Here is a 17,900-nt window from a genome sequence, read left to right as displayed (position 1 = left end):
GTTCAATTTTGCATGATGCTAATATAAAACAAGCCTTTGTGTTTGGTTTCTACGTTCACCTGCATGATTGGAAATCTTAACCATGATGAAATGTTTTTGCCGTCATGCGAGTAATGCGTAATAAGGTTTAGCCTCGGTTAATGATGAATGTTTCTTTGATCTTAGCATAATATGGGAAATCTATTAAAGATAGATTACTGTATATGTATGGTTCATATTACATATAATCTTTAAGTTAACAGTTCTTCTACAAAGTGAACGCTTTATAATCAAACAAAAGCCCTCAGGACAGGTCCTTTCTTACGACCCATAAAAACTAATGGAGTGAAGACCATGGCTAGCTACAATGGAACAGTAAGCAATGACCCTGCAAACCCACAATGAACCACTGATCAAAGTCAGTTGGAAAAAAAAAAGATTTCCTGCATGTGTAACGACCGCTTTTGAACATTTTTAATGTTCTTGCGTTGTCTCTTACTGACTTTGCAGACCAGATTTTGGCCTACAGTCTGGCCCCAAAATTGCGATATTAAATGTATTTCTTTTTATTTTTGTAATATTTTGGATTATTCTGATTATTCGGTTTTTAGTTTGTAAACATTTAACGTTCAAAACCTTGTCAAGATCCAAATTGCAGTGCAATCTTACCCTTGAGATGTCAATTCAAGCCTAATCGCACCACAGAAACGTTCAACCATTTTTTTTGCAGACTTGTTAGTTTCTTTTCTACATTTACTGTGTATTAGCAGGCACAGGCCGAGGGTATTTTCTGCGGTACCTTTTACAATACTCTACCCATAAGGCTGTTTCTGTTGACTCATTTTTTTTTTTTTTTTGCACTCTGCTCTTTTAGTAGATGTCTTTAACTCTAAAACTAAAGATAAGTGATTGCTTTGTCGATTCAAATATAGATTCCATTGCCATATTCATCACTGGATTGCTTCATTCCTACAGTACAGTTTGCTTTTTCATTGAAATTCACAAATATGAAATAATGTATTACATCTTTGATTATTCATGGATCAAACTTGTTATTGTAAAGTACTGCTGTTCCAAGGTATTTGAAGCATTTGTGTCTTCAAATCGTAAACTGATTTTACTTTCAACATAATTTGGACAGAAAGCTGAGTTTCAATCTCCTGACAGCCAATACTCTTATTTGTGTCCTGACATGTTCAAAAAACATTTCTCATGTGACTAGCATGCTAACAGCAGTGTTGATGGAATGTCAAACTCACATTGGTAGCGTGAGGAGCTTTAGGCTGAGTAGAGTCCCTCACAACATGTCTGTTTATTTCTAGGCTTCCTGTTGGTATGGGGCCAACAGCATTCTGGGTAAATCTAGAGGTGTCCTTGTGGCTACAGAAAGCCATGTGTCAGATATCACACATAGACTGTGACATATACCCACAAAAACTCACTCTCACATTCACACACAAAGTCATACGCAAACATTCACAAAAGCTACCACCGTTGCGTCCTTGTATGATGTCAACAGAGATTAAACTAGTTTATTATTTTTAAAGAGGAAAAAAATCACGCAACAAAAAGCAAGTCTTTTTTTACACTAGTGATTATTAAATTTGTACAACCATTCAGTCTGCATTACATAAAGAAATAATTCTACATCTTTGTTTCTTTCGTATTTTTGGTACTCTGAATTATACATACAAATAACAAATACAGGAACTTTTTTCACAATGCATATAACCTGGGCCCAAAAAAGTCTTTCAGGTGTATGTGTGTGTGTGTGTGTGTGTGTGTGTGTGTGTGTGTGTGTGTGTGTGTGTGTGTGAACACAAACCAATTGCCCAAGACCTATAACACATCCAGAAGAGTAGCTGGAAGTCTGCGAGACAGACCTGACTACAAGTTTTAATGCATTACACACCATTTCCTTTCTACTTTTCTTCTCCCTATATCTCGTCTCTTACTTTTCTCGGATAGAAATCGTGGCCATGTCGCCACACCGTTCCATCTTCCAGGTTTGAGTCGTACCCTTCTTATCATTAGCTGCCCACGGGCATTTCCTGTCCTCGCCTTTTTTCATTTTGCGCTTTAAAAAGTCTTCATTAAATGTATTTCAGACAATTTTTTTTTTACAAATATATGCAGAGTTCATCTCCTGTTGTCGTTCACAGCTCGATTCCTCATGTCTCACAGGGGCGAAGAAGAGGAGATGCGTAGAAGAAGAAAAGGAGCAGGTTGGGGAATTTGAGGAGGTTTGTTTAAAGTCTCGTAATGTTTGTGCCTTGATGCCCACAGGAAAGATGGCATTTGTACACAAATGAAGGTTGACATCAGCGCGGGGCTTCATGATTGGAGGGGCGATGAAGAAAGTCATTGTCTTTTCTCTTTCATTCTCACTGTCTCTCCCTCATAATATAGGGTTCGAGGGGTTTAAGCGGGGCATACCGGAGAAGGGGTCTCGGGGGGAGCTTGTAGCTCAGACAGAGCATGTGAGAGAGCTGGTTCAAGGTCGGAGGGTTGCGGCGGGTGACAGGCTTCAAGGTTAACGGTGCTTTGAGACATCCACCGTTGGGAGATTGGGCGGTCGGAGGTAGAAGGGCACTCTAGCCCATCGCCGTCACCATACTGGAAGGGTGGTGAGGGGCGAAGGATAAGCTGGAGGAGGGGTGCATGGGGGTGGGCGTGGTCAACATGTGGCCAGAGTGCGAGAAGGGAGGGAACGAGGTCATGTGACGCGACAGAGCGGCCGGGCTGAAAGAACTGTTCTTTTCCATCAAGCTTTTGGAGAAATCATCCATGCTGTCATGGGACTTTTTGCTCTTCTTGGACTTGCTGGACATCTTCCTGTTCCGGGTCTGGATGCCCTCTTTCTTCATGGTGAGTGGTCGGTTGATCTGCGAGGAGAGAAGAGACAGACGTTAATAATGGCCGCGGAACCATCATGCTTACATAAGACAGGAGCATAATGGAAAAATGTTGACATTTTTCATTTCATAACACATCCAGAGGAACACTTTATTGCTTTGAGATTGGTCCCTCATATTTCAGGAGACCTAAAACCAGTTATGTTTATTTTATGTATTAACTTAATCTCAGATGTTTCTCCTAAAAATCCCTTATGAGCAATAAAAATAGACACAAAGGAGACAGTTCATAATGAGAGTTCATAATGAAATTTCTGACTATTTTGCAGTTTAGTAGATCAGATCACAGTTTATAATTTTACTCATACACTGTAAAAAGTGATAAGTTGACTTAACTTAAAAGAAATTGAGGAAAAACCTTTGCCTTAAAATTATTGGAAGCTGACACCCTTTTAAGTCACAGTTTTTAGGATTAGGATTTGGTTAAACAATGACACTTACTTCACACACACACTCATAGTAATACTTGAGTGCTAGAATGTGTAATAGAGCTACACTATATTGCCGATATGTCAGTTTCTTTGTTTGAGTAAGCGTGCCTGTACGAGTGTTTGTGTCGGGTCATATCAGGACTAGGCTGGATTTAGCCTCTGGAACCCATGGAAGGTGCCAGTCTTGCCAAAGAGAGAAACCCCAGCTCAATCGCAGTGGCACTGCCACATCCGTCTGCCAAAGCCTGCCACTTTCACCCCATAATTGGACCTCTTTTTCTCCCTCTCTGTCTTAAAACACTCTAGATGCTTTGTGCAAGAGCTATTAAGTATACTAAGACATATTCCTTTACAGGCGTTTGATTTTAAGACTTTAATAGACAATGCACTTTCTACTTTAAATGTACCATTTCGACTTCTAAATGATCAATAAATACCTCAAAACTGTGGTTGTGCAAATTTGTAATTTTGAGTAAATACTGTACTGTATAATTTAATCAATTAATTTGAGTATTTTCTAACATTTTTCTAACATTTACATTTTTAAATTGGAAAAATATATTCTCTAGATGTCTGTATTGGCGCCTGTTATCGGAAAACCCATACTGGCCAACCACTAATGTAAATGTGAACGAATGTGCCAGTGAGTGTGTGTGTTTGTTTTTGTGTGTGTGTGTGTGTGAGCTCGCACCCCAAAGCAAAACTGTTAATTTAAAACATCTCCACTGGGCATCACAGAAAACGCATGCTTATAGCCATCGGCTATTAGAAACACTCTTAAACGTTATTCAGTTATGCTTTTTGTGGATTTGAAATGGCTACATAAAGAAATTGAGAAGGAAACAGGTCAGAAGTCTAACCCCAAACTGACAGATATACAAATACAATCACAACTCAGTTCTTCTGACAAATCCCTGTCGGTTCAATGAGAGATGGGAGTGGTTGTGATAATGCAAACATGCAAGTGAAGAACACTCTGGAGAGAGCTCAGCTTAATTTAACATGCAAAATCTGGAATTTGATTCAAAGCAGGCCGACCTTAACAGAAAATAGGATGTACCAAAACAAACGAATTTTCCAATTACCCAAACTCTTGGTTGTTTCAAATGATAATACATGTTATTTGTTTCCCTGATAACCTAGGTCAGGCATAGGGGATTTTTTTTTCTCTCGAGTTCTTACGAAACCGCCAAAACCAACATGGCAAAATGATTTAAAAGGGTGCGTTTGCGTGACTAGTAGGGGAATGTAACAGGAGCGTGGGGCCTCAAAGTGTGATGATACAGGATACCAGAGCTGATTAGGTAGAATGAAAATGTTCCCCGGCATATGTTTAACATAGAAATACCACCAACTGATGTGTAATTCAATAGTACAACAGTACTAGCAGTTTAGCTCTAGCATAATAGCCATAAAAATAAATAATAATAAGAGGAAGAACAAGATGAATCCCTGCATGTAATTGACTCTTAACGGCTTGAGACCATTGGGGAACGTTAAAACATTTCAGGTTCGCAGATTGGGTTAACTTGTCCCTGGGGTGCGAAAATCACAATACTAACTATTATAGTAGGGCCAGTCAGACAGGCTTCGGAAAATGCTTTTTTTATGGAAAAATAAAAATGAGACAGCTGGTGTGATTGATTATTATAATGGTCACTTAACAAAAATCCGTAGTCACTCTTGAGTAGCCAATGCATGAACCTTGTTGTGAATGTTGTGAAAGAAAGAAAGAAAGAAAGAAAGAAAGAAAGAAAGAAAGAAAGAAAGAAAGAAAGAAAGAAAGAAAGAAAGAAAGAAAGAAAGAAAATGAAAGAAATGGCATGAAAGCTGCCATCATGCAAAGAGAAGATAGAAAATATCTTACTAGATAAGTGTAAGACAGCTATGGAGCTTACATTGTGTAATTTGTAATAGAGGCCGCAGGCATTGCAGACGGGATCACCGTTCGCATTTCTCCTCCACAGTGTCGTCGTGGTCGTTTGACAGTTTGCGCATGAGGTCCCTGCTCGTCTGGCAGCAGACTGATGGACATACACACAGAGAAAGAATTACGGTTATTACACTCATAATATAATAACTTAAAATGATGATTGCATTCCTACAGTGCTAATGGCCCCCAACCCTCCTGTTTCCTGAAGCTGCAAATGGTTTTGAGCAATGCAGAAATATGTCAGAGGAAAAGAGATCTCCATAACACTGGTGCCTTAAACTCTAGGGTAAAAATAGTGCCTTGCGCACATGCCCTCTCAAACTAAATATTTACAGAGGACATGAAAGCACTGGTTTAAATAGTGCCCATTAAAGCTGATGACATTTTCCCGTTAAATGATGGAGAAACAGCGGCTCTGCATGAAATGGACCCACGTTTAAACATCAACCTTCAGTTAGATATTAGCAATCTTTATTCACATCAATATGCTGCACTAAAATACCTTGCTCTAAATTAACATGCATTGATTAAAAGCAGTTAGAATTATTAATTATAAGCAGTTACTCACATAATCAAATATAAATATAATATAAAACAAATATAAACAGTAAAGTAAACACAGAAACAAGTAAAAAAAAAAGACAATGGGATACAAGGTAAAACTCAAAAGAAATGCAATGAATTTGTAGGGATCAGCAACATATTTTGAAATGTGCAGAAAGAAAATTCATGTGTTCTGGGTTATAACAGAAATGTGGACGGTACTGAAATGACAAATGATTATGTGTCGTTTATTTCCGTTTAAAGCCAAACTGATAATCAAGAGCAGGATTCATTGAAGGGTCATATGGCGACGTTTCTTATTATGACTGGTCGATTTTTATCTTTATTTTTTTTTTCTCGATCGGACTCGTTTGTAAATTACAAAATAGAGCTAAATTTTATTGCCAAATAAATTCAATTCAAACACATCTAAATTCTTTATTCGCGTTTTATTCGTGCTATTATTTTCTCTTTTTTCTAGACTACTTGAGCTTAGTGAAGATCAATCTGAAGTCGTGACTCCTTTCTGCGCGTTCTCGCCTGTATGTTTAGACTGCGGGAGCGAGCGCTGTTGTTCGAGGAGTTTTATCAGCAGCGCTCAGATATCCGCCAGTCTTTTCCTGGGAAGTCGGCTTTTCACATTAGAGAGGGAGAGAAGGCCAATGCCAAAATAGCAGCGCTCGGACTATTTCTCTGCGCCTCAAGAGCCTCGACTCTCTCCAAAGCCCAAAGAGAGTCTGTGCTGCCAGGCCATTGAAAAACAGAGTTTCTCTCTCTCTCTCGTTTATTAAATCCCTGTGAAACAGTGTCCCCTGATGAATGGCATATTGTCAGAATTGAACCTAATTTCTGCAGACGTATTTGACCTGTTGGAGCTGATCGCCTCCCACGCGTACTCATTTAAGATAAGCGCTCGTTTCACAACACTTTGAAGTCTCTCCGTGACAAATTTCGTTATGCTGACACGTAGAAACAGTGTCATCAATATTTCGATAAAATAAAATTGTCTACGGATTTGTTTAGAGCGGGGAAAAATAGAAGAAGAAGAAGAAATAAAATCTGATACATAAAATGGCATTATTATCATTATTGATAATAATAGTAATAATAATAATAACTGCTATTGCTTAGTCTTAAAGAAATGACACCTGCGCTTGGCGAGTCAATTTCTTGCAGCTAACACTTCTTCCTGGGTAGAAAAAGAGAAAGAGACAAGTGTCATTAATGCAGTGCAATAGAGCAACATACCAGCCTCCGCTTGGGCTTGATGAGGGGTCGGTTCTGTCCGTTCATCTTGTGGTACAGTCCGCAGGCGTTACACAAATAGTGACCGGTGCCATCCCTCCGCCACAGAGGAGTCGAGGTGGCCCCGCAGTTAACACATTCTCTACCCTCTGCGAACACAGACACACACACGCATGCACAACTGATTTTTTAGAACCATTAAAACACACTTGCATGCACACAACTACACAATCATCACAGGCCACGCCACTAGTGAACATACAAAACGCCCGTGGCCAGTCGCATTGATATATGTTAAAATAGTAATAATTACATATCAATATTATACACATAATAGAAACAAATTGTTTTAATATTACAACCATATTGCACACATACAAAATTACAAATAATTAATTATTCATAAAAAATATGAAAAGGCGATATCAAAAATTCAAACAGGCTAAAGATTCGCATTAATCAAAAATAATAAATATGGAAATGCATTAATAGCATTATTATAAATATTAATGCATTACCACATAAAAAACATTATCTAATATGACATCACTGAACTTAACTCTTCAATCGTCAAATATGACATCTTTCTAAGTAGGCAGAGATAGGTCTTATCAAACGTATCATAATGCAGGCTCTAAACAACGAAGTCTTGAAAATACTGCATCATTTATTAGAAGAGGGAATCGCAAATATAATATAGCTGGATAAATCGTCATGACTCGATTTCCAAGGAAACAACCTCCCGGTTCATTAAACCATATGGCTAAGAATATTTATTTACGATATGTTAAAGTATATTTTAGACTCTAAGGCTGAAATAATGTTGAATAGATTCAACAACAGTAAGTGAAAGCGTCGGTCTAATTAACTCATTGTGTAACCCGCTCTCTTTACGTAATTAAAACACCGTAGCGTTTGATTGGCATTCTTTCCGTTTGACTGACAGGTGAAGGGCGCGCGCTTCACATGTTCACTGACCCACGCCTCCGGTCGCTCTGCTGAAACGACAAACAAGCTCGCAGTGCAAGCCCCCCTGTACCCGGCAGCATTTCTGCCCTCGTGTGTGGAGGCAACGAGTCTCTTTGTGCCTCTACTTATTACAGCCCCAAAAACCACAGAGCTCGCGAGCATTTCACCTCAGACAGTGACACACACACACACACACACACACACTAGTGCGTAAAAGAGCGTTTTGCTGCATCTATAGAAAATCGCGCAGCATACAATTTTGGTTCAAAATCAAACCTAAAAAGAACGACACTAGAACTTTAGTGGTAGTGCTTCGATACATTTTATGCTTATAGTGCAAACTATGAATTCCAAATAAAACAGCAAACGATTTAAATAGCAATGATTTTTATCAAAAACATAATAATAAAAAAAACGTAAAAAATAAATAACAGCACACAGGTTAAAACAATTATAAGAGAGCAGCATATATATTTTCTCTCATTATCTTAAAATCAATTGTTCTGAATAGTCCATGGTTTAAAAATCGTCCGTTCACTAATCGCATTTAAAAAGCTGGTTGACCTTTTGAAATCATTTTCTCTGTGAGTTTGGATAACACTCTTGTCTGTGCATGTCGGCCGTGCATTGCGCCAGCTCATTCGTTATTCCGAGCGATCCGCGGCGCATCCGGACTCTATCAAAGTTTCTGCGCAAAGTAAACAATGCAACTGTCGCGTGCAGCAGTCTGAAAATAATTGGATTAGCTTAAACATATAAACGCGAGAGAGACGGGGCCGTGCACTGCGAGGCACAAGAGGAGCAAGAGATGAGAGAGAAAACACACTCACACACACACACACACATATCTACATCCGGAAAACCCTAGCTCTCCGCTTAAAACGTGTAGACTCATCTGCATATGCTGAGCGACGTTTAATAAATCAGGGAAGCTAATTCCGCTTTTGTAACTAGACGACGTTAGATATAATATTCTTCAGAGCGGAATATAATAACGGAATATTGCAAGGCAGGCGTGTTAACAAATCTCTAATTTCTGTAAAAGAAAAAGTCTGTCGCGGATTGATCATTTAAACTGATACCACAACAAAAAAAAGATTAGATTATTGCATCATAACTTAATCAAGCGAACAGGATTATATCATTGCTCAAATTAATTATATTAATTCCCAAAATGTTTCATTTTTAATAGATTTTTTTTAATAAACGTTATTTTGTTTTAACATCTTTAATCACTGTAGATTCCTTTGTATTTTAAGGAATGGAGCCATTGATACACTTTGAAAAAGGGAGGTGGACTGTGCCCAAATTTGATAGCCAAGCCTTGGCACAGACCAAAAAAAAAAAAAAAAGTCTAGGACCAAATCAATAGTCTGGGAATTGGCTAACCTGGGAGGCTGTTTTTGAGGAAAACGAGAAGAATGGCTAGTGCACAATAATAGAGCTTTTTAGAGAAAAATCTACTGTTGAATGATCTTACTATGATTATGTTAGTAAAAATCAAAGGGTAGTAAAGCGCACGCCTACCTGAACAGGACCTTGTTTTTGGTCTCGTTTTGGAACCATAACTAGAAGAGGACCCACCTATCAGGCTACTTGGTGGGAAGAGCCCCGGCCCGTAATCGGACACATAGGATGGGTAAGTGGCGATGGGGTGGTGCGCGGAGGACGCGCCCGGTCCAATAGAGGCCATGCTCCGACTATGAGCCGAATCCAGCTTCATGCTTTCGGCCAGAGACACCTGGTACTTAATGCACTCTTTGTCCTCCTGCCGTATGGATGAGCCCGAGCCTGACGTGGAAATTGCGGGGTCAGGGGACACATCTTTGGGTGGAGTGGGGGGAAAGGTGAACAGGTGTGGGCTGGAGTGGCCAGCGGACAGAGAGGAGGAGGCGGTTGGGGGGTAGACGGACAGAGGCCCAGGTGAACTGTGATGCAGGGAAGTCTTGGGGAAAGGCCCGAGGTTCCAGGGGGAGGTACTGTGGTGAGGGCCGATAGATTTACTTCCATCGAGCCAAGGAAGAGAGCCGTGCAGCAATGATGGGCGACACACCTGAGTACCTGCTGAAACAAAAGACAAGCCTGCTTTTAGGACAGGACGAGGTGGGGCTGTGGGACTCGTCACATTAAGAAGCCAAGAAATAACATGTGAACGATTAGAAAAAGCACGCTGTGTTTTGTAAACACGGTCGTTAAACGTCACAATTATGTGTGAATAATAAAGGATAGAATTAAAGAAAGGTGTACAATAATAACACGTATAAATATACATTTAAAATTGCATGCAAAAAAAATCGGTCAGGATATTTTTTTTCCACTTTGATTGGTATGATACGTTTTTACATGTATTTCACGCATATCTGGTATTTTATGCGCTGAAACCCTTTTAGCAACGGTCTTTTATTACATGAAAGAACTAGTGCAACTTGACTAGCCCAAATGAGTAAAACTGTGAAACTGCACGTAAAGGCCTTACTCTGAGAGGCTTTCGATGGCGCTGGGAAGGGTCGCAATTAACAGCCCTCGAGAGTTTCTCTTTCAAAAAACTTTCGATACCCACCAGTATCTATTGATGCTGCGCGGATTTTGAAAGCTTTGATATGTTTAGAGATGGGGCAATTCAAAAGAGAAACAAGGTCACGCTTTGACCCATTCCGCTCAGGAAGTCATGTCAATAAATTAAAGCAATTGTTCTTCCGCACTAAAATTCAAGTACCTAGTACAGGAAAAATGCGCTTCATTATTTAGAAACCGACTTTTAAATCATCAAATCATTCAAATGAATACCAGCCAGCTAGTGTTAATATAAATATTTTTACTTTAATATATTACAACATTGTTCTATCAATATATTTATGTGTGTTTTCGAATAACACTGCTTGTTCACATTTTATTTTTGATCACATTAAAATGTAACTAACGGTTTTCTAAAATTAAAGGAATGCATTGCATTATCCAATAATTATTGTATACCCTAAAATGTCATATAACCATATAATACTAGAAAGATGTGAAACCAGTGACACACCACTTCAGGTAAGCCACACGTAAAATACACTAACATTGTTCAAAATGTCATTTGCATTTTCAGTACAATCCTAAGAGGGGTTTATGTCTTTTAACGTATTATTAATTTAGTCCGAATGGACTAAGATGAATAATGTAATAGCCTATAATTTAGGGCTGATATACTTACCGTGAGGTGGCGGGTACCTCTGCACAGCCCGAACCGAGTTCCCGTAGTACGGGTGGTTGCTCTGTCCGTCGATATTAAACAATACATCCACATCTTCCGCGAGCGGATACTGCGACGGGTCCATGTAGGAGTGTCCCAGTCCTGGGTGGTGTGTCTCGGGATGCTGGCCGTTAATGACCGGGTGATGGTGGGTCATCCAACGGGGCTGTTCCGGACTTACTTCCATCGTTTTTTGTTTGTTTGTTGTTGTTTTTTAACAAGCGTTCATACACTCACCGAAACACACAACACGAAAGTTCAAAAAAGTCCAAACTCCTCCTTTGTTTAATCCACAGGTTCGATTTTTTTTTTACTTCCGAATACCTGAAATTGAACAAGACAATTTGTTTTTACAAAGTCCGTCCGGTCGTTTGTGTTCTTTCTGTCATTGGCAAATTGTCAGAAGTACGTATAAACTGGATCCGTCCGTTCAATAAACGCGCATTAACTTGTGAAAGTCAAATGCATTTATACTAATGTTGGTCATAAGTCCGCGTACGCATCCAAACGCGCGTCAATTTCCGCAAGTTTTTCTCTCTCTGTATTGTACTGTTGCGCTGCGTAGACTCAACAAGTGAGTTTGACGGTTCAGACCGAGCCGGGTCGATCTGGATAAGTTTTCTGCCTTCTGACCGAACACAAGTTTGATCAAATCTGTGTTTGTGCGCAGTAGTAGTAACCCTCTTCCCTCTTACTCTATTTCCATCCCTCCCTCTATCTCTCTCTCTCTCGCTCTCTCTAGTGCTCACTCCCTCTGTCTCTGAATGCACTGCTCTCTCTGTTTTTTTACAGTGAAGGCATTCTTTCAGGATGGCGCCAGTCAGCTCAATGCTCGCAGACAGCTGTGGCGCGACGCAACTTAAGGAGGGTCTGTGGTGTCATCAGCAGGGGCGGGGCCCAACAGCCTGGACTAATTGAATAAAGTGGGCCAGGGAAAGATGACCAGAAGCTGCGCCCAATTCTGCTCCCCATTCATATACAAAATAGAGTTTTTTTGTTTTTTGTTTTTGTAGAAGTTCATTTTTTGAATGTGTAAATATTCAACACACATATATAAAAACACAAGCAAGCCAAATGTATTTATGCAGCATAAACACATTTAGGTTACACTTTATTTCAAGGTGTCCTTGTTACACTGTAATAATAGAATTAAGAACTGAGTAATATTAATTAACAACAGGTAGCCTGTAGAGTTTGGTTTAGGGTTAGTTGCATCTAATTGTAAAATTCACTGTTATGACTGAAGTATGTAACAGACACTGTAAAATAAAGTGTAAGGTAAATTAATTTAGCCCTAAATCATAAAGGAAAAAAAAACTTGTTCATGAATCAAGTAGCAATTTGGATAAAAAGTAACGAATATAAATTAGGAAGATGGCTGCGTCTGAAATAGAAACTTAAATGTGTTTCTTTAAATCAAAAATATTTTTTTACCAGATTTTTGGAATGAATTACGTGCTCAATAGCTATTGAATTTATTAAGATTGCTTAGTAAAATAAATAGACCTACATAAATAAATAAATACAAATCTTGAAATATCAGTTGCTACGTCCTAGGGCACCATCGTTCCGTGGCCTGCTGTCTTTTGTGTCTATACAACTGTGTTATCAGTGGGAGCTCTTGTGGTGTGTGTGCTCTTTAAAATTGTGACAGTGCGTCCTCTCGCGGTGACAAGCACGTTTTTCTAATGGTTCCCTCTGCATGTTCAAACGAGGCTCTTAAACACTGACTGCAACATATGCTAGTGGTGCGGTAAGACTACAGCCATACCTTCCTCTCTTCTCACACTTTAACCACAGGCTTTCCCCGGCATCTTTAGTCTGTGTTCTTTATTCTTGAAGGACACCAGCCGAACGACTGCATCATTATTCATTTAAGGGGCCATTACATGTAACGTGATGCAAATAGCTACATTAGCGTCTCAGTGCGCACGGGTAAAACTTTAGCCCATAATATATAGGCCTAATGGGAACTTATTTCTTCTGACAGTGTGTTCAGATGGCACATTAAGGGACAGCGTTAGGTATTATTCGCTATTATTCTACATGGATGCGCTGTAATAAGGGGGCTTGGCCCTTAGGGTGATATTTTGTCTGCAAAAATCCGGTTTGGCCGGCCCGTCTCCACAGACTGACAAAATATAATTGGGCTGCTCGTTTGATGCTCTGAAGTGCGCTGAGATGACGCCTCTGGACGTGACGTCAGTAAACAGGCAGGAAATATAGCCTACTCTATTAGATAAAATAGAGCATTAGATGTCAAATGTGTGCTCTGCAAGCTTGCGTTTCTCTCGAGATAGTTATTCTCTTTAGGTGTCCAGAAAAAAGTGCTACTCAAATAGCTTAATATGATTTCAAATGAATAATAAAACTAGTAAGAATGATTTATATAGTAAATTATATAATAATAGCGATAATTTCCATTCCATCGTGGCGACTAACCTTTCATGTTCCTTTAAACAAAATGGAATTGGTTGAAAATGCTGATTCAGGGAATGTGCAACCCCCCCCCCCCCCCCCCCCCCCCCCCCCGTTCGAAGAGTAAAGCCTCTCCTTTCTCTGGTAAAGACCGAAGTTGGATGGAAAGTGTTGCACTGGCTCACTGTCATTGTCGAGCTGTCAGCGGACGCGTGTAATGATCAGCGCGAGCGTACATTAGAGGTACTCGAAGGCAACACGCGACGGTAAAAGTGAAATCCGGATTATGTGTTTTGTTTCTTGACTGAATGTCTTAAGCTTAGTGCGCGGGACATGGAAACAGTCCCGAACACTATGACACGAGTTTGGAAGTATACGAGGCGCTTCCCTCTCAAAAAATGCTGTCATTTATGATACTTCGGGTTGCCAAAACAAAATATGGAGTAGAATCCTATTATACAGCTATAACATGTTGTACAAGAAAAAGAGAGGTAAAAAAAATCATTGCAGTTCCATATATATATATATATATATATAAGAGGGGGTGGGCGGTATGTTAAATCAGACCCGTTCTTTTTAGCCGGGGCCACCTGGTTGATTCATAGACACTATAGTAAATCGGTGGTAGACAGCGATACTGGGTCAGGTTGAAGATTGGGTAGATAATTTGTGAATGATTATGTCAGGCTAGGCAGATTAAAATCAGGAGGCATCACACTTTTCACTGTGGGTGAGAACTTAAGACCCGGCCGTTTTATTTTAGTCTATCCTATAACAAGGGTTAGAAGATGTGCGCTGATAACACGCTTTGTTTATCGAGCACCATTTATCGACACATAAAACCTCTCCGTAATAATTTTGGTGAAGTGTGTTTTTGAACGGGCGAACAAATGAAAGCAGGTCGTGAAGGTAGATGCTATGGTGCACACTAATGCTAATTAAAAAACAAACAAAAAAAATTACCTACTGCAACTACTGTTATTATTACTAGTGTTAGTAGTAGTAGTAGCACTGTTGTTATCTTATTTCTTTTTTTTAATTATGCAATTCACTGAATCAAAACAATTGTGTTAATTTTCATCCGCTTTCATTTTTGGTTGATCGCGGAGGCGAGTGCGATTGTTATCTGTTCATCTTCTGCATGACTGATTTTCTCATTTATGTAGGCCTATAGATATATATATATATATATATATGGACCCTTCATACACACGTTACATGCATGCGTAGGTTGTATGGCGATTAATCAAATTTTAACGCAGCCCTCCATGAAGTTTGTAGCGACCGGTTGAAGATGTGAGGAGATTTGATGAAAGGGTCGGCCTAGAGTGCCCAGGTAAAGCTGTCCAAACAGAGAGGGGTGAACCAGAGGACACACACTTCACCCCAGCTACCGAATGATGAAGACAGGGGAGGGGGGTTCAGTCCATAGCGAAACATGAGCGCTGCACTTGCAATATTCACGCTTTTAAAGGCTTGATCGTCACATTTATTTTTAAGCAACAAAACGTTTCTCTTCTCAGTTACCAGCTGTGGAAAATCACAAGGAGCTCAACGGTAAAAAAGCATAATGTTAGAATAAATTATGCCCAAAATATTTTGATGTTAAAATATTATTATCATTGTGTGTGTGTGTGTGTGTGTGTGAGAGAGAGAGAGAGTGTGTGTGTTGTTACTTAAAAAAAAAAAAAAAAAAAAAAAACATTAATAAACAATTTAAAATAAACAATGATTTACATAATGGTATCATATAATAATAATAATAACAACAGCAATTGTATAACATACTAATAATTATAATAAGAGAAACAGGAAGAAGAAAAATAATTAAAAAGGTAACTCGGAACGTTAGTCGGATTGTGATTCATCATGCACTTCGTCTTTTCAAGAACGAACTTTCTTTCTGAATTTGTATACTGTGTGATGGTGGCCTATATGCAGCAAATTCTTAGAACCCAGTCGAGGACGTGAAATTATGATTGTTTGTGTCATAATGAGAGTTATGAGTTATTTCTAAGAACAACTGACGAACAAAGGTGAGAGGGAAAAAACACGAGAGCCTCGAGTGCAGGTTTTGTTTTTGATAATTCCTCGCTCGAGAGAGAAGCATCTAAAGATGGTTTTCAATTGATGCAGATGACAGCAGTCTCAAATCTCCAACAGCCCAAACAATTCATTTCCCAAATATTCGTTATTTAGTCTCCATTTGGTTAATCGTTCGCATTGATCCATCCCCGATATATTAGCCTTCAAAATATGAATCCGTCTGTTCGTATATCACCATCACCCTGTGTTCGGCTGCATTAGGCCTAATGCATTTATTTGATCTCAACTGGTGCTCTTTGGGATGTCGCATGTAACAACTTCATAACTCAAAGGGGGTAAACAAAGAGGCACATCGCAGGAATATTCTGGTTCAAACAAAAGTGCATCTCTTCCTTTCGGTCGAGTGCTGATTTGAGGACATGGTTTCAGATCATTTCTCTGTGGAGCTGAATGGAGTGGCCGGTCTCGTGCTATCAGGGAGAAACAGCTGGTTTACGCGCATTCAGCTCCAATCAATGGAAGCTGCTGCTCTCTACATGCAAATACAAACCAAACGAGCTCGCTCCCATGAAAGACGGCCTATGATGTGCCTTAATGTCGCGTCCTCTTCTCTCTTTTTCCAATGCTCTTCAAACCAGCAACACAAATGCATCCTCTCTCTCTCTCTTTCTGTCTCTCTCTCTCTCCCTACACACACACTGGAAGCGCAGTTTCAGCAAATCCACTTCTCTTTATGACCCATTGCGGGGCTAATCAGATCAATTTCACGGGTTAAGGGAAGCACTCCCTCACACTCAGGTGGTAATAGATCATTAAAATCCTTCATCTAGAGGACGGTAGGCGGGAAAATGACTCTTAAAATACAGGGGCGTCCATAAAATCCCACCCCGATTGTCGGAAAGTGGACGTGGGTGCTGGTGACACGCATAGCCTATATATGTGTCGGGTGAAATGAATAAGCTCATGAGAGTTCACATCTACACGTCTGAAATTGTTAAATGACTGTACCACCCTCAGACAGAACAGAACGTGAAAAAATGATCTATTTTTTAAATAACGGACACTGGCAAAACCAACATTTCTGATGCAGAAAGGCTTGTTATGATACCCTTGTGTATTGCTCCAAATATGAAATGGGGGGACAAAGCATTCGAAGAACCGGTATATAAACGCATGCATAACGCTTAGGAACATGCCAGCTAAATCGATTTATTCGACAGTTTTAGAAGCTAGGCTAATTGTGGAGCAAGAAATGAGTTTACAAAATATGGAAAATATAAATCCGAATATTTACTGACCTGCGGATTTGTGGTTGACGCGTGGTCAGGCGTTTTTTTCTGATGGGCTTCAGATGTGAAGTGACACACAGATGGAAGTGCCGATGGCATTTACAGCAGGAGAGAAAAAAACTAGGCTCCCTTTTTTCTTCTAGCCTACACACACACACACACACTCTGTCTCTCTAGCTCGCGCGCGCACACACACACACACACTCTGTCTCTCTAGCTCGCGCGCGCACACACACACACACACACTGTCTCTCTAGCTCGCGCGCGCACACACACACACACACACTCTGTCTCTCTATCTCGCGCGTGCACACACACACACACACACTGTCTCTCTAGCTCGCGCGCGCACACACACACACACACACACACACTTACCGTACTTACTGTACACCAAGCGCGAGCTCTTCCGGGTCGGTGCAGGCTGAGGAGTAAAACACACTTAAATCTGAATGGGAGCGATCATACGCGTCCGTAACGAACCTTTTTTACACAGAGAGAGGGGACGTGGACGTGCGGGCCGCGGAGAGGGAACAGGTACCACCCGCGTGCGTTGGGTAGCACGCCGCTTTTCTCCGTGAGTCGTAATAACGCAGCCCGTAAGATGCCAGGCTGATGCTCTATAATGCATGAGATGACTGATAGCGCCTGCCACGGTTTGACCACTTGAATTTGTTTTTGTTCACTAAACCTTCGCAGTAACTATATTTTGTAAATAATTTCTAATGAAATAGCTATCTGTTGAAATTCTGTTCGTATATTTCTATTTATGTTTTATATGAAATGGTAGCCTTAATATAGCCTACTGTAAAAAATAATAGGCTACACGCTCGCTTAAACACGCAGGCTATTTTTTACCTAATATTTTATCCAGAGATATTTTTCTAGAAATATGAT

At 39.9% G+C, this 17,900-nt stretch overlaps 1 protein-coding gene across 10 annotated transcripts; it reads right to left on the bottom strand.

Moving 5' to 3' along the window:
* Nucleotides 1-1,475: 1,475 nt before the first annotated feature.
* LOC306859080 (transcription factor GATA-3) lies at nt 1,476-17,351 on the bottom strand. 10 transcript variants are annotated; one of them, XM_079399890.1, is made up of 6 exons: nt 17,013-17,351; nt 11,212-11,574; nt 9,543-10,079; nt 7,050-7,195; nt 5,224-5,349; nt 1,486-2,864 (listed from the first exon to the last, which is right to left on the bottom strand). In XM_079399890.1, the coding sequence occupies exons 2-6, from the start codon at nt 11,435-11,437 to the stop codon at nt 2,574-2,576; spliced, it is 1,326 nt and encodes a 441-aa protein (XP_079256016.1). In that variant the 5' UTR covers nt 11,438-11,574; nt 17,013-17,351; the 3' UTR covers nt 1,486-2,573. The 10 variants fall into 10 exon arrangements, with proteins under 10 accessions (XP_079256017.1, XP_079256014.1, XP_079256016.1 ...); XM_079399892.1 differs by having other exon boundaries at nt 9,543-10,076; nt 17,013-17,340; XM_079399893.1 differs by having other exon boundaries at nt 9,600-10,079; nt 17,013-17,170.
* Between the last annotated feature and the right edge of the window lie 549 nt (nt 17,352-17,900).

This window comes from Barbus barbus (assembly GCF_936440315.1).
Source record: "Barbus barbus genome assembly, chromosome: 39".
NCBI classification, from domain to species: Eukaryota; Metazoa; Chordata; class Actinopteri; order Cypriniformes; family Cyprinidae; genus Barbus; species Barbus barbus.
The sequence above is the reverse complement of the archived record's forward strand: the minus strand, read 5'-3'. Positions and strand labels throughout refer to the sequence as shown.

Bases quoted from the DNA above. Each gene is read 5' to 3' on its own strand.
- LOC306859080 (XM_079399890.1), bottom strand. From the start codon at position 11,437: ATGGAAGTAAGTCCGGAACAGCCCCGTTGGATGACCCACCATCACCCG. The intron at 10,080-11,211 runs GTAAGTATATCA...CTTTTGTTTCAG, and splicing joins GAGGTACCCGCCACCTCACG to CAGGTACTCAGGTGTGTCGC. The intron at 2,865-5,223 runs GTAAGCTCCATA...CTCTCCTCGCAG, and splicing joins TCTATTACAAATTACACAAT to ATCAACCGACCACTCACCAT.